General features: G+C 48.8%; 1 protein-coding gene across 1 annotated transcript in view; it reads left to right on the top strand.

Moving 5' to 3' along the window:
- The first annotated feature begins 3,650 nt into the window (after positions 1-3,650).
- The window catches only part of RAD18 (RAD18 E3 ubiquitin protein ligase), a 38,317-nt gene continuing 26,942 nt past the window's right edge, over positions 3,651-15,025 (top strand). Inside the window, exons 1-5 of the mRNA XM_065642643.1 lie at positions 3,651-3,746; positions 4,003-4,084; positions 8,218-8,279; positions 9,690-9,760; positions 14,455-14,810. Coding sequence (XP_065498715.1) covers positions 3,693-3,746; positions 4,003-4,084; positions 8,218-8,279; positions 9,690-9,760; positions 14,455-14,810 — 625 coding nt within the window. The 5' untranslated portion in view covers positions 3,651-3,692. The remainder of the gene's footprint in view (positions 3,747-4,002; positions 4,085-8,217; positions 8,280-9,689; positions 9,761-14,454; positions 14,811-15,025) is intronic.

Genomic DNA, 15,025 nt, shown 5'->3' with positions numbered 1-15,025 from the left:
GTTTTAGCTAAAACTGCTTGCTGCGAAACGAGGATGCTCTACGTCTTTGCCGCGTTGCCGCCGGCTCTGGACCGATGCTGTGCCTTTGGTTCAGTCGGGAGAGAACGAGCGCTGGGGTTTGGTGACATCCTGGGCCACCCTCGTCCTGGTCAACGCGCCTTGGTCTGACGGGCTGTTCGGGCAGATGGTGGGTTTGAAATGCTGTTATTGGGTTGGCATGGTGAATATTCAATTCGCATTGCTATTGAAAGGATTGCTTTGACAGGGACTTCGTATATTCCCATCTCAAGAGTTAGGACTTCATGGTGGGATTGTTTTGTTCTAAAATTCTCAACATCAGACTAAATTTAGCCTGTAGAAATCAATAAATCACTGCCAACTTTAATATAAAGGCAGAGTTAGGTCAATGTTGAATGTTTTTGAACAATCTTACTCATGGTATTTAGAGTCTTCTCTTTAGTTGGGAATGACATGACAAGGAACTTTCCACTGCGTTAAATGTTAAGGAATCTCTAAAAATATTTAGAAACAATTAAAACTGTTCTATGGTTTGGTGGGTTTTTTTTTTTGGAGTACAGCATGTTCTGCAGATTTTCATCCACTCTACGTGCTCGTGTCCCAGTGGCTGGTTTCCATGGTGCATTTGTATTTCTATCAGAAAGTATGTCCAGTGACACGTCCAGACGAGAGGCAGATCTCGGTGGAGTATTTAGTTGTAAGAGCAATCTCCCGAGGGCAGCTGGAGACGAGCCCTTTGCCTTCGGAGCATGGAGAAAAAGAACAGTTCTGTAAGCGGCACTGAAGCACCATTCGGGAACAAGCAGTTTTTACGTCATTAGCTTGTGCACATCCACCTGGGAACTATGTAAACTCCACTTAAATATTTTCTTTGTCTCAACAGTACCCATGAAAATGAGCAGCTTTTGGAGATGTGCTTCGTGCCAGGCTGCCCCACCTCCTGCCAAGCATTTCTCCACGTTTCCCTGCTACCAGAGCAGGGCAGTGGGCTTGCAGAGCTGCAGCTGGGTCCCCACTGCTATGTTAATTTAAATGAATATTTCAGGGGGTTGGGAGGAGGGTCTATGTTCTCTGTTTTGGTGTTCTGGGTGTAATAACAAATTGTAGCTTGGTAGTTCAGCAAAATAAACTAGCTTAAGACTGCTACACCAAAGCCCCAAGTGGCAATAAAACAGCAGGAAGATTCCTACAGAGGGGGATAAGTGTCCTGGCTCTGCAGGAGTCCTTGGCTTTAAATCTGCTCCCCGGGACCCATCGCGCTCAAACAGGCTCCAGTGAGCAGCTGGGAACACTTGGCCAACCAAACTGGGGACAACTGGCCACACTGCCTACAACAGGGGTGCTCTGACCGCTGACCCTGCGGGATTCAGGCGAAAGTACGGGCTTTCCGGGGTTTCCAGGTTTTTTTGATTCTGCGCTTTTACCGTGGAAATAGTTTAAGTTGCTTTTTATTCAGTAGCAGCCTGTGTGGATGGTGCTCAGCTATAAACCCCTTGCCATTTGCTATTCATCAGCCTACCAAAATAAAAATTAAACATTGCTGTAGTAATGAAACCCTCATGTCTGTGCCTGGGGAGGACGAGTTAATTGCCAACCAATAAGCTCATGTCAGAACGTGTGTGAACCTGGAATGGGATCTGCAGAGCACGTGAGGGGAAAGAAAGAACAGGAAATTGAAAAAGAACCATAAGAGATGGATACATTATTTTTCAGAGCTTGCAGAGAAAGCAGAAGAAATGGATTCCTTAAGGTGAAAAGAATGGGTACTTAAATGGCAATGAAATTATTCTGTAAATTCTAGCACTTTCAGCAAGTGCCAGACAGTAATCAGATCCATTAAAATATGTAAATTCAGAGATTCATAATGTGTAAGGCCAGCAGAGACCACTACAATTATCTCTTCTGACCTTCTCCGTCACACGGGTCATGGACAACCTTTTACACATACATACGAGCTACTGAGTGCCAGTTCACAGAGCTTGACTTTATTTTATCTGATTCAAAAATCAGGCTAGCACAAACCAGCAGTAAGCCCACGGAAATTACACTGCTACAAAAACTCATCTTATAGGAAAAATCAGGCATGCAAGCACATGGTTTTCAGGTAACAGCACATTTGAGTCACCAGCAGCTACGAAAGTAAAGTGCTTAAAAGAAACCTCTGAAATGAAGGAAGCAAAGTGATGCATTATCGTTGTGCAGACTAATATATAAAATAGTTAAATACGCTTTGTGTGTGTAAAAGCCTCTGCTACAACCAATGTAATCAAGAGGAGTATCTGTGCCAGTATGCAGTGTATCGGATATTGCAGTGGGGTCTCTGTACCCCATTCAGTGAGCACCACGTGCGATGGGCAGGATGTGAGCAGCGGCGGCAGAGCCGTGGGAAATCGTTGGTTTCTGAAATGGGAGTTGTACAAGGACAGTGCGATTTTTGCAATATTGTCCTACGTGACTTTGGCAATGTGCTAAGTGCCCCCAAGCCCCCAGGCAATTATTAAACCTGAAACCGCATTGGCCATGTTCATTGCTACCTGCCATTTTTTTGTTTTTCATCCCCAAGGCCAGGTATTTTTAGCCTGGGTTTTGCAATGTCCCCTCTGTGGAAATCAAAGCGTCAGACCTGGCCGTGCCCGGGACAGAGGTGATGGGATGATGCCCATTTCCATGGCAACCCAGCACACCAGGGGCTGTGCAGAAGGTCGTTCCCATAGCAAAGGGCTGACGTGCACCTGTGTGGAGAAACGTGAACAGCAAACAGCACTGCTGGGGAGGTGCTGCGGTGGGTTACTGCCAAGGGAACTCAGGGGGGGAACCGGTTTTCCAAATCTCATTGACATGGTGTCTTAGAGTTTTTTTAAATGAACATCTCCTGGAAAATGGGGGTGAAGACTCTCCCATCTGGCTATGGGATCACTCCATGATACATCTGATTTGTCACCTGAGTAGACGACTTATCACAGTGGCTGAGAATTCTATTGCACCCGTATGCTCTCTGTGGAGTTCAATGGACACCACGAATGCATAGAAATCAGTGCCGTTATTTTAGCGGCTTTGGGGGTGTCTGTGTTACGAGGCAACTTCTATAGGCACATTGAAAAGGGCAGAGGTAGGTTTGAAAATGCCTGGTAGATGGTGCATTTGGTGCTGAAAAACTACTGCAGTTACTATCGATCCATGGGATTCCAGAATTTCCCAAGCAGGTGCTCAATTAAACATCGTTAGGGCCGAAAACGGAGTCGGCTCCAGCTGTGACAGCAGCTCCCCGGCCCGACCGGCTGCTCGCTCCGCGGCCCCGCGGTCTGACACCGCGCCCGGGGGCGGGCGGGCCGGCCGGCCCGGGGAGCTGCTGCGCGGCACCGCCGCTGTCCGGGGAGCCAGGCCCCGGGGCTCCGTTGCCGGGAGCACAGAACACAGGGATGAGCCGGGGCGCAGCAGGCCGGGCGTGGGGCCGGGCGCGGGGCCGGTCGCTGCGCCCGTCGCGGTGCCCGGCGCGGTGCCGGTCGCTGCGCCCGGCGCGGTGCCCGGCGCGGTGCCCGTCGCGGTGCCGTCGGGGCGCGCCGGCCCCAGCCCCGTTCCGCACTACAGCTCCCGGCAGCCCCGGCGCGGCCGGAAGCGGCCGGTATCGGCGGGCAGCGTGAGCGCGGGGGATTTGGACTCGCGGCCGGGCCGCCATGGCCCTGCAGCTGCCCGACCCGCCGTGGCCGGCCAGCCTGGCCTCGCTGAAGGTGCGTGCGGGGCTGCGGGGAGACGGCGGCCGGGGGCTTCGGGAGGCGGCCGGGGAGCGGCCCGGCCTCACGCGGAGCCGCGCCGGTACCGCGCCCCGCTCTGCGGGCAGGGCCGGGGACACCGCGGCGCTCCCCGGCGGCGGCCCGGGGCCCGGCGGGCTCAGCCCGCGCCTCCGGGGCCCGCGGGGTGTTAACGCCGCGCTGCCCGGTGCAGCCGCCGCCCCCGCGCCGTGCGGTGACCCCGCTTCCCTTGCAGGCCGTGGATGATCTGCTGCGCTGCGGGATTTGCTACGACTACTACAACATCGCCATGATCATCCCGCAGTGTTCGCACAACTGTGAGTACGGGCTGGGCAGCGCGGCGGCCGCTCGCACTCCGGGCGCTGCGCGTCACTTTCTCGCTCTGGCCGCTCCTGCGGCGTCCTGTGCGAACACAGTACAGACTCCGTAGAGGTCACCACAAAACTGTTGCTTCCTTTTCATTGTAATTCTGTGCCTCGCGTCCTGTGATTGATGTATTTTATGGAGGGTCAGTTAATGCATCACTATTGACTTGGCGGTTGCAGCTTAAATTTACTTGAGTTTTAATAAAAATTGCATGGAAACAGCAGTTTTAATAAAAATTGCTTGAGTAGGAGCCAAGGTAAATGGGGCATTTGTGAGAAGTCAGTAATGGAGCGGTGAGGTCATTCTTCCCTCTATCCTGTGACTTTGTGGAATTCAGAATTAACGTATTTCACGTAGCTGCACCTTGCCATGCATTCCCGGGAGCACCGCGGTGGCTGTGATGAGTCTGTGGCTCCATTTAAGCCTGGCTTGTCATTCACTTGACGGACTAAGGCAGACAGGCAGGGCTGAGGAAGGTGTGCTCAAAGAAATGTCAGTGAATGTTCTGTCTTTATACATCTTTCCCAGGAAACACAAGACCGGAAAATGACGCTGTGGGCTGGTGAAATCCTCTTGCGCTTTAGCTGAGTGACAGAAAACTATTGAAGAATGTCCTCAAAACCAGACTTCCCCTTTAGAGTTTTGGAGACGAGGCATCATCTGACCATTTATACTTACTGGCATGTAGAGCAGGGGTTACCAGTCCTTTATTTCCTTTACAACACACGCAGCTGTCCTGCTTGCGGCTCAGCCAGCAAGGCCGTTTGCCTCTGCGGAGCAGTTTGGGGTGGAAGCTGTGAAGCAGCCCGCAGCCCTTCCTCGTGCAGTCATGGTTGCAGCCTCTGACAGCACAAGTACAGGTGGTCTGGATTAAGGCACTAAAATGCCACCTATTCCTGCAATTCTTCATTTAAATATCGTTTATAACATCTTGAGGGCGGAACAAAATGCAAAGCTGTATGGCAGAGAGCATGAAGCGTTATGAGGTACAATTTTCCACGCTGCTCTGCCTCAGGCTGAGATCTGCTTGGACATGGTAGCAAGCAGCTCATTGAGAGTCAGGTTAGAGGGAGGTATATTGCATTTTCTCACCTTAAAATAAACACTTATAATTGTTTTGTTCAGAAACTATAGCACTTCCCCTTCCTTACATGAAGGAAGACATTGTAGTTTGGCAATGAAATTTAGTTTAGCTTGGCAAAACTATCACCATTGAAAAGAGTGCATTCGTGGTGGGAGCACGGGAAGTGCTCTGCAGTAGCTGGTGTAACAGCCTGCCCGTGACCTGCTGGGTTCAGGGGCCCTTAACTTGGAAAAGAATCCGTCTGCTTTCTTTAACAGATTACACATGGAGTTTCCCCCTCCAAATTGCAGAAAGCCCAAGTTTTCTACAGGGAATCAAGATTTCTTGAAGTATTTTCTACTCTGTTGTCTCTGTATAATCTCTTTGGTTCACTGAGATTGTACAATTCAAGCAAAATCCCCTCTGCCATTAATGAGTAATTATTTGCGAATAGATGAAAATTAAATACATTTGCTTGCAAAACTTCCTTTCTGTTTTTCTTCATGGTCTGTTACAGGGCCTGTAGACATCGCTATAATCTCTTTGCACCTGTAGCCACTTAAAATTCCTCCTCTGCTCGTTCTTGGGTGGCTCGTAGCACTCAGGAGCTCTCTTGACAGTGGTTGTTTAACTTCCCAGTGCATGGGATTGTATCCGTATTGACAGAATAAATGAAACATTCATATTTCTTTCACATCACAAGAGCGCCTGAAGATGAATGTGTTCTCTAACGTGGACTGCGGTGGATCACGGGGTGCGGTGAATTGTGGGGTGCTGTGGATCACGGGGTGCGGTGAATTGTGGGGAGCAGTGGATCACAGGGTGCGGTGAATTGTGGGGAGCGGTGGATCCACGGGCTGCGGTGGATCGTGGGGAGCGGTGGATCCACGGGCTGCGGTGGATCGTGGGGAGCGGTGGATCCGCGGGGTGCGGTGGATCGTGGGGAGCGGTGGATCCGCGGGGTGCGGTGGATCGTGGGGAGCGGTGGATCCACGGGGTGCGGTGGATCGTGGGGAGCGGTGGATCCACGGGGTGCGGTGGATCGTGGGGAGCGGTGGATCCACGGGGTGCGGTGAATTGTGGAGAGTGGTGGATCCGCGGGGTGCAGTGGATCGTGGGGAGTGGTGGATCCACGGGGTGCGGTGGATTGTGGGGAGCGGTGGTTCCGTGGGCTGCGGCGGATCGTGGGTGCGGTGAATCGCAGCGTGCCGAAGCTGAGCCCGTGTCCCAGGCAGAGCTCTGGGCACGTGCAGCCTCTGCATCTCTTTGACTTCTTCATCTGGAAGTGGCCATTGCTCTTGGAGAGAGCTCTTTTTTCATCATACAGGATTTTTCTTTCTTGAAATCTCTATTGAAATTACTGCTATACCTCCAGCTAAGCAGATTTCAGAATCGCTCACTTTAAAAAAAAGCTATGATCTTTGAGGTGTACTGTGTAAATCATGGCATTACTGACTTTTCTCATGCAAGCTTATTTTATTCCTCTTTCTTCTCACAACCTTGCTACTTCCAGTTTAAACTCAGCAGAGATCTTTTTTTGCTGGCAGTGACTTGTATACTTTCATTCTGTCCTTGCTATTAAGCACCCAGGTTATCAGCTTAAATTCATACTTTGGAATTCTCTTCTGTACACCAAAATACAGCGCTGCAGGTGAATCTTATAATTAACTATGTAGATGTGGTTTTACAGGGGGGTTTGGTCTGTCGGTGCCGATGGCAGTGAAGTTGGTGGCACCACTGAATGCTTGGTGTGTGTGCCGTCCCGTTTTGTTCCCCGGGAGTGCCAGGCTGAGACCCAAGCAACGGTGGGGCTGTTTGTCCCGTAGGAAGAGGAGGTGAGTGGGAGAGAAGGGACCGGGGACGCAGGATTGTGAGGCTGTTGTGTTCTCTGCACGGGCGCAGCGCCAGCCCTGGGCACACGTGTTAAGACCCAGAGCTCCTGTGATTTATTATCCCTGAACGTGTCTCAGCTCCACTGGCCACGAGCCGCGATGGCTGCAAACACGGGTTGGTGCCGTTGCTTACTGAAGGTGACTGCTCGTCAGATGCTGACAGGCTACATCTATTAAGTTGATTCATATTCAGTCAGTTAAAGTTTATTTCTTTTTTTTATGAGTTCCTCCCCCCATATAGCATCTTACTATATAATGTAATTTTGGGATATTTAGGTGGATTTGTGGTTTTAAGTGTTGAATTAGCGCATTAATGCTCCTGCTGCTTTTCAGACTCCTACACAGAGAGTCTTTGAAATACATCTGCTTAGGGGGCTGCTGCTAAATGTGTTCAGTGCTGAGGCTCCGACCAGTAAATTTAGCAAGTGAATGTCTTTTTTGCTGGAGAGTGGTTAAAGTTTTATATCTTGAAGTAATTATGGAAGCTCATAGAAAAGTAGAGAGAGTAGAATAATTTCAGGAATTTACTGTGACAAAGTGAAGCTTATGCCATATTTCACCAAAGAGTCTATTGAAGCATCCTGTGATGAGGGTGTAACACGACTTGCTTTCCTGGGAGACATGTAAGCTGTCTCTGTGTTCCAGTGCTGCTTCCCATCAGTTTAGCCTTTTCCCTCAACAACAGGTTGGTATTGTCTGGAAAGGGGAAGAAACACCTGGGAAAAAGAGGGGATGAGGAGTTTGTCTGAGGCCATGCAGGAGGTGGAAGCGAGTGATGCAGCAGGAGCGGTGTCAAAGCCAGCGGTGCTGGGAGTGCAGCGCGAGCACGCTGCGCGGTGCTGGCAGAATGAGGGCTCTGCTCTGCTGTTAAACAAAAGTGAACTTCTGCTTTTGACAGGGGGGCCGAGACTAAATGTTGAAAGATGCTTCCATAAAATATGGATTTTTTTTTTTTGTTTTGTTTTTTGCTACAATGGTAATCTTAATTCCATGGAAAAATGGTGTATTTTCGTTATTGGTGTATTGTGGAATAGTTTGCATATATTGTACGAAAAGAAAATGTACTAGTAAGGATGTTGAACTGCATTTGGAAGAATGCCTGTTTAAAAATGACGTCTCCTTTTTCCAGTTTGTTCCCTCTGCATACGGCAGTCTTTGTCCTCCAAAACTCACTGTCCAGCATGCTTTGTGGTAAGTGTTTTTCTTTTCCTCAACTTGTTTTTATTTATTTTTTTGGCAGGTCTCAGGACCTTTTCCATTTGGGCTGTGCTAAATAATTAATTCTGGTCACGTATCACCACCTTTCCAGTCGGCGAGCGGCTCTGCGGGAGCGCTCCCGTTCCAGAGCCGCTCTGCCGCCAGCACAGGCAGACGCAGGTGGAGCATCGAACCTGGGCTGTGGCTCAGAGCCGTGTACACAGCGCCGTGAAACATTTCATATTGCCTCCTAATTAGTTAAAATACACCATTGTTTAAAGCAGGAGTGCCGTAATTTAAGCATTTCAGTTTTCCATGGTTGGGTGGCCTCACTCCGTCCCCCAAGGAGCCTTCAGCGGCGTCCCCAGCCCAGCCAGCCCTCCAGCTCAGACCGCGCTGCGTCGCCTTTCTGGGGGCGAGCGGACTGTCACCGCGAGAGGAGGCGTTTGCCGTGGGGGTGGCGTTAGACGTGGAAAGCACTAGAGGCAGGTTCTGCCTGCTCTGCGGGTGGGTGATTATTACAGTCTGACTTAAGGCCTTTTTTTGATTAAAGAACACGGTTTATTCTAGGCCTTAGTCTTTTCATCTTAAGCCAATTGGGCTCTATTGAACTCCAAAAAATGATAGGCTGCCTGAAAACAATGAATGGCACTTCAGAAATATTGGCAAAATAGAAGTAATTTTCTTCTGTGCTTCTAAAGCGTGAACCGGAGTAGACGTTTCAAGACTGGAAAACAGATCTATTTGTAGCTTTGCCAGTTTTCAAACGTTCAGTCAAGTGCAGACCACTTGATGGATGTTTCTGGGGAATACACTTTAACTGTGGCCTTCTGAAAAATCACAGGTATCGATATGAGCAAGACTAATAAAAGCTTTGTAAAAAAGAAGAGCAGCGAGACAGCTAGAGTGATAGAAATCAGAAATTGTTTAAAAAGAATGTATTGAACGCACAAAGTAATCTTGTAATTCATATTTTCATTTTGTAATCACTCAAAAGATTCACATTTCCCTTTGTCAGTTTTTCATGCCTTTTTGCTTAAGGTTCTTATCACATTCATGGGATCCTTGCTTTGGTTTTCAAAATAATTAGAACCAGGGTTCAATAAAGCATGGTTGGAGACTGGGTATACTGGGTTTTGTTGCTTTAGCTTTATGCTTAATTTTTATCTATCGCCTATGATTTCTCAGACTTACAGTTCTTGGGCATTTATTTCAGTTTGTGATATTTTACAGGAAAATATGTTTAACCTTATGCATCTTCTTTCACATAGCAATTTGGGGAAGGGTGGTTGGGGCATAGATCAAAGAAACAAGTTATTGATCCCTTGAACATTTTCTGGGTACTTGTTTTCACTGCATGTAATTTTTTTTTTTCTTTCCCTTTTCTTTCTGTTTTTTTAACAGGCAGCCTCAGAATCTGACCTGAAAAATAACCGGATATTAGACGACCTAGTAAAGAGCTTTAATTCTGCAAGGTATTCTGTAGTTTTATTACTACAGTCGGTGGTTTGGCAGCTGGAGAGGGATGCGTGACTGGCTCAGTGTGAGCAAGGCAGGGTCCTGGTAGAGGAGCAGAGCCAGAGTGGGGACTGGGCGAGAGAATTGTGGTGTGGCAGAAACGTTGTCAAGGACAAATGTTTATGCTTTTGGAAAAAAACGCCAGTTTCCTGGCTGGAGGCTGCTGCCCACTCAGGTGTGTGTTGGGCTGTGTATGGTATTTTGGTTTTGCCTCTGGTTGGCTGCCTGTAAGTTACAGACTCTTCCGTAGGAAGTGAAGCACGTGTCAGGATTCTACAGGGAAAATAATGGTAGTAAAGATTTTCTTTTAAGATCCTTCCTATGTGTGCAGGGCAAATTCTGAGCTGCAAAATTTTGTTCAGTTGCAATGCTCGTCTTGCGGGAGAATTCTCTTGGTGAAGTCATTGGATGGGAAAAATGTAAATATTGAGGGACCGCAAATGTGAGCTTTCCTGGATAAGAGAAGTAATGGAGCACTGTGCTTTCACCTGCATTTCTTATCTACTTTTCTGTTAATTTTTAATTCATTTTTGATCTCATCTCTTTGAAAGACAGGAACAACAGAATAAGCGTGGCTCGGTAAACACTTATCACAGCAGATACATAATATATGAGATTTCTTGTATTATCTCTCTATTTGCTGTTGATGAGAAGCAGCTCAGTGATTTGCTGGGTACTCTGTAGGTATTCTTGTGTCCAGGGGAGACAAATACACTATTAGCTTTTTCTCTGAAATGAACTTGGAGCTTGAAGTCAATGAGATTCTTGGTTTCGGGAGTGGTAGGAAGCATGGCTCAGTTTATGGCTTTGTTTCTTGAGAGAGTTCCTCTGTGATGAAAATCTAATCTTCTGTATGACCACTATTAGATTGAATTGATTTTATTTGAAGGATTGAAATTCTACAGTTCCATTATTTTAGCTTGAACTCTGTCTTTGGTATTTCCTAGTGATAAATGGATTACTATTTTTTTTGGTAATGTCTAATTTTGTAGGGAACAAGTAGTGCTGACTTGGATCCATTATGATATTGAATCTTAAACGTTAATTTTTTTTGACCGCTTTAATGGATCGGTATAAATCTTACCAGTCAGAGTAGCTTAATAATCTTTCCTTTTGTGACTTGGAGTTCAATCAATTTCTCAACATAAAGTTAAATCAATAAGACAAACGGCGGTGTCCTGTTCTGGGGGAGCCGGTGCAGGCCGCGTCGCGGTAAGAAAGGCCCAACAGCACAGGGTTACTGCGGTAACTGCCTAATGAGAGACACTCGTCAGAGGAACGTAGACAGTGAGTGAATCTTGTGTCGCTTCGGATGCCTCTCAGGTGGTCCTGAGTTCGAGGGGAACAACACTTGCCTGGAGCGTCTTACGTGATACGAGCATCGTGAAAGCACGAGAGCATTGTTGGTTTCTGCCCGAGCAACGCAGGTACAGGACAAATCTGTCTCCTCCTTCTCCCCATCTGCTGTGTTTTCTTGTGGCCCTCCCCAAAACAAATCCGAAGTCTGGGGATTGATTTTTTTTTTTTGAAACCTGCTAAGCTCTTCGATTCCATCTGACTTGACTTTGGGCCTCAGGTAGTTTAGTGTTTGTGAAAATTAAGTCTTAAATCTTTTCAGTATTTCCGAAATGCAAAGACATTTCTTAAGTCAGGCCTGTAGGGAAAGCAAATGTTAATGCGGGTGGTGCTTAGCGAGGGAAAAGCTGTGCTCCAGCTCAGCGTGTGCCTGGAATGGGAATGATCTCAGCACACCTGAGTGCTGATCCCGTTTACACCTCTGCTCCCCACGGGGCTCGTGCACAGGTGGAGCTGGAGGGACGGGGTCCGTGCGGGGGGACCCTGCCGGGCTGGAGTGGTGGGCCCGTGCCGACTCGCGAGGTTCGGCCAGGCCAAGTGCGAGGTCCTGCACGTGGGTCGGCACAATCCCGAGCACAAATGCAGGCTGGGTGAGAGCGAATGGAGAGCAGCCCTGAGGAGGAGGACTTGGGGGTGCTGGGGGATGAAGGGTTGGCCATGAGCCGGCCATGTGCTCTTGCAGCGCAGAAACCACCCGTGTCCTGGGCTGTGTCACCAGCAGCGTGGGCAGCAGGTGGAGGGAGGCGATTCTGCCCTCTGCTCTGCTCTGGTGAGACCCCCGCAGTGCTGGTCCAGCTCCGGGGCACCAACATCAGAGGGACACAGGCCTGTTGGAGCGGGTCCAGAGGAGGCCAGGGGGATGATCCGAGGGCTGGAGCTCCCGTCGGGCCAGAGCGGCCTCTGCTCAGCTTGTGCTCCGCTGCTCCACCCGTGCATTCATCACTGACCAGGCCAGGACAGCAAGACAGGGAGTGACGCCTGTGCCAGCCCTCCTGTATGAACAGTACTCTTAGCAGTTGCAATGAGGCCGGTGTCTTCAAGAATAAGTGTAAAGTTTGGCATTTTGAAATTAATTTCATTGTTCTCTAATAAAGAGATTAATTTGATGAGAATTGTCAGTTTCTGCATCACCTAGTTAGAAAATTTAGCAATAGAAATTAGAATTATACTTGTGTAAGTAGAAAACTAGTCCTTGCTGAAAATGATCCGTGCTTTTTTCATACACAGGGAAGAAAAAGGTGTTTTTACTTTCAAGTTTATATCTTAGTTTCCTAATCAGGGTTCCTTGACAGCTAGTGAGTCAGAGGAATAAACACATCAACTCAGAGCGCTCGAGAGAGCAGGTACCATCATTTCTAATGCATGGATTAACTTCCAGGAGGACTGCAGAAGGAATTTCAAGGAGAGAAATTGTCCTTTTGTACAGTTAGGACTGTCCTGTGCGAGCTGTTCCCAGGCAGATTCACAACCCCATCTCTTCCCTGGAATTTATTTACGTGGAAGCAGTAGATTCCCACTTGCTCTGTCTCATCGCTGCTTTGGCAAGAGAGAAGTAAATGGGCCATAAAATGGGAACCAGAATCTCGATGAAGGAGAGGAAGAAAATGAAATTTTTTAGGTAGGTCTTGCAGCTCTGAAGAAAAATCTTCAGCAGCTGTTGCCAGTGTTATTGAAGCATCCTGGCAGAGTGCGTGCTGTGTATGGTGTATTAACGTGACTGTTCTTTTTAGTTAAACGGAAAGAAGTGTAACTCCCTGCCCCAACCCAAACCCGCAATGGGAGCGGGTTGGTCTCGCGGGAGGATTATAGCCATGGTTAGAGCGGTGAGTGTTAGGACTCGCTAACATCTTCCTAATTAATCTTTCAGCCTTCCAAAGTTCTTGTGCTCTTAAACTGAGCTTTGTCAGCCCTGAGGCCTTTATTGCTTCTGTGCCAGGGAGGTAGAATTATATCTGCTAAAACCTTTTGGAGGTGATGGTAGCCTGTGGTAGTTTGTTAAAAGCATATAATAGATAGTGTGGAAAACTGCATGCAAAATGCAGAGCTTGTTGCAAATGGGTTTGTCCTGGGGTTTACCAGTGGAACCAGTTTGTGGGTGAGCTGGTCATTGTGGGGATGGCAGGGGTGAAGTCGCTCAGCTGCGTGCCTTCTCCGACTCTGAATGACGGATGGATCTTCCCTCTGGTCAGGCTTGTCCAAATCGCTCCAGTGACAACTATCAGAATTCCTGTGAATAACGAGAAATCTGAGTAATTGGCTTTGGCGTTGAGAGGGGCAGCAGTTGGTGAAGGTTCTGTTGGAGAGCACAGGGCTGTGCGAGGAGTGCCCGTGGGGTCCAGCACTTCCCTCCCAGGGGTGCCGGTTTGGGGTGCTGGTTTTTGGGGGGTGCCAGTTGGGGGTGCCAGCTGTCGGGGCCACTAGATATCATCACCCGGCCAGCGAAGCTGCTCCGCGGGCCCAAAATACCACGTTCTGGAAAAAGCCAGTCTGGGACTCTTCTCTTTTCAATTTAGTACTAGCATTTTCTGTATTTTCCCACAAAAAAAAAAAGCATAGAGATTTTTATATGTGTTTTGGCAAACAAGTTTTTGTATTCTTGTCCTAGTGTTCTTTCCATTGATTCTGTGCCAAGATCAGATCGCTTTGGAAAAGTCTATTCATAAGTCTTTATCCTTCAATACAAGGAAAAACTCCCTATGATTATTTGCAGACTAATGGTTTAAATAAAGTGACCTTTATTATCAAATTATTGTTAGGATAGGATTTGATTTTCGTGATGAACATGACTGAAATAGTCCGGGTTACCTGATGCTAAAGCTGGAGGCCCGAGGAATGTGCAGGTGTCCGTGGGGGCTCTGCTCGGCTGGGACACCCACAGCGAGCAGGGACAGGGGATGTGACACTTTGTGCTGAGCTCTGGCTGCAGGAGCCTCTGTCACAGCTCAGGGACATGGTGCTTGGAGAACTCCGGCTTGAAACGGTCACCTGCTGTCTCCAAGTAAGGGGGAAAACCTTTTGTTCTTTGCTGTGTTCTGCGTGGTGCCTCGCCAGGCATTTTAGTACATTTGCAAAAGGTAATTTGTTTTGTTTGAAGCTCAAAGTGATAATTCTTAGCTGGCGTGGAGTGTGGTGAGGCTCGGCCGCTCCTGGGGTGCGTGGGCAATTCCCCAGCGCTGCGTGCGAGCAAGGGAGGAGCGGGGAAAAGCTCCATCTGCTTTTGTTCTGGTTTCTTCTCAAAGAAAAAGCCAGCACTGTCTGGTGTGGCTGACTGCATGTTAATTCTGGCTGCCTCTAGACAACAGCTGTTCCAGTTGGTCCAGGACGCCCCGCAGATTCCATGTCCTCTGGCCTCTAGCAGGCGTCCAGCTGGCAAGAGCCACGTCAGGAGTCCTGGTTCTTGGCCGGTTTTAAAAGAAGAGGTGCCACTGATTGACAGTTTCTTCAGAAAGGCAGAAGTTTGCACCTCAACAAAGCCAGACGGCCTGGCAGGAACAGTTCAGAAGATTTTCAAAACTGAGGAACACCACAACCTGGACAGCACTTCTGCAGAGGCCGATGGTAGAGACGACGAATTGGGATCCCAAGAGAGTCCTGAATGCGCCAAAGGTCACGAAAAGCCTTCAACGTCTCTGGTAAAAGCAGTCAAGAAAGGTGAGGCTGTGAGTTTTTGGTTTTGTCCTGGTCCGTTCCCCAGGGCGGTGGCTGGGGGGGGCCGCGTGCATCGGGCGCTGCAGCGCGGGCACTCGTCCCCCTGTGGCGGCCGCTCCGCCGCTGTGTCCTGGGCTGCTGGGACAGCCCTGCTGCCAGAATGTCCTTCGTGAGGCAGCTTGGGCTGACGCCGAGTAATTCAAAGGAGTTCAACACTC

Source organism: Caloenas nicobarica, chromosome 11 (assembly GCF_036013445.1).
Source record: "Caloenas nicobarica isolate bCalNic1 chromosome 11, bCalNic1.hap1, whole genome shotgun sequence".
In the NCBI taxonomy this organism is placed as follows: Eukaryota; Metazoa; Chordata; class Aves; order Columbiformes; family Columbidae; genus Caloenas; species Caloenas nicobarica.
Note: the sequence above shows the minus strand (reverse complement) of the source record. Positions and strands in the feature narration are given on the sequence as shown.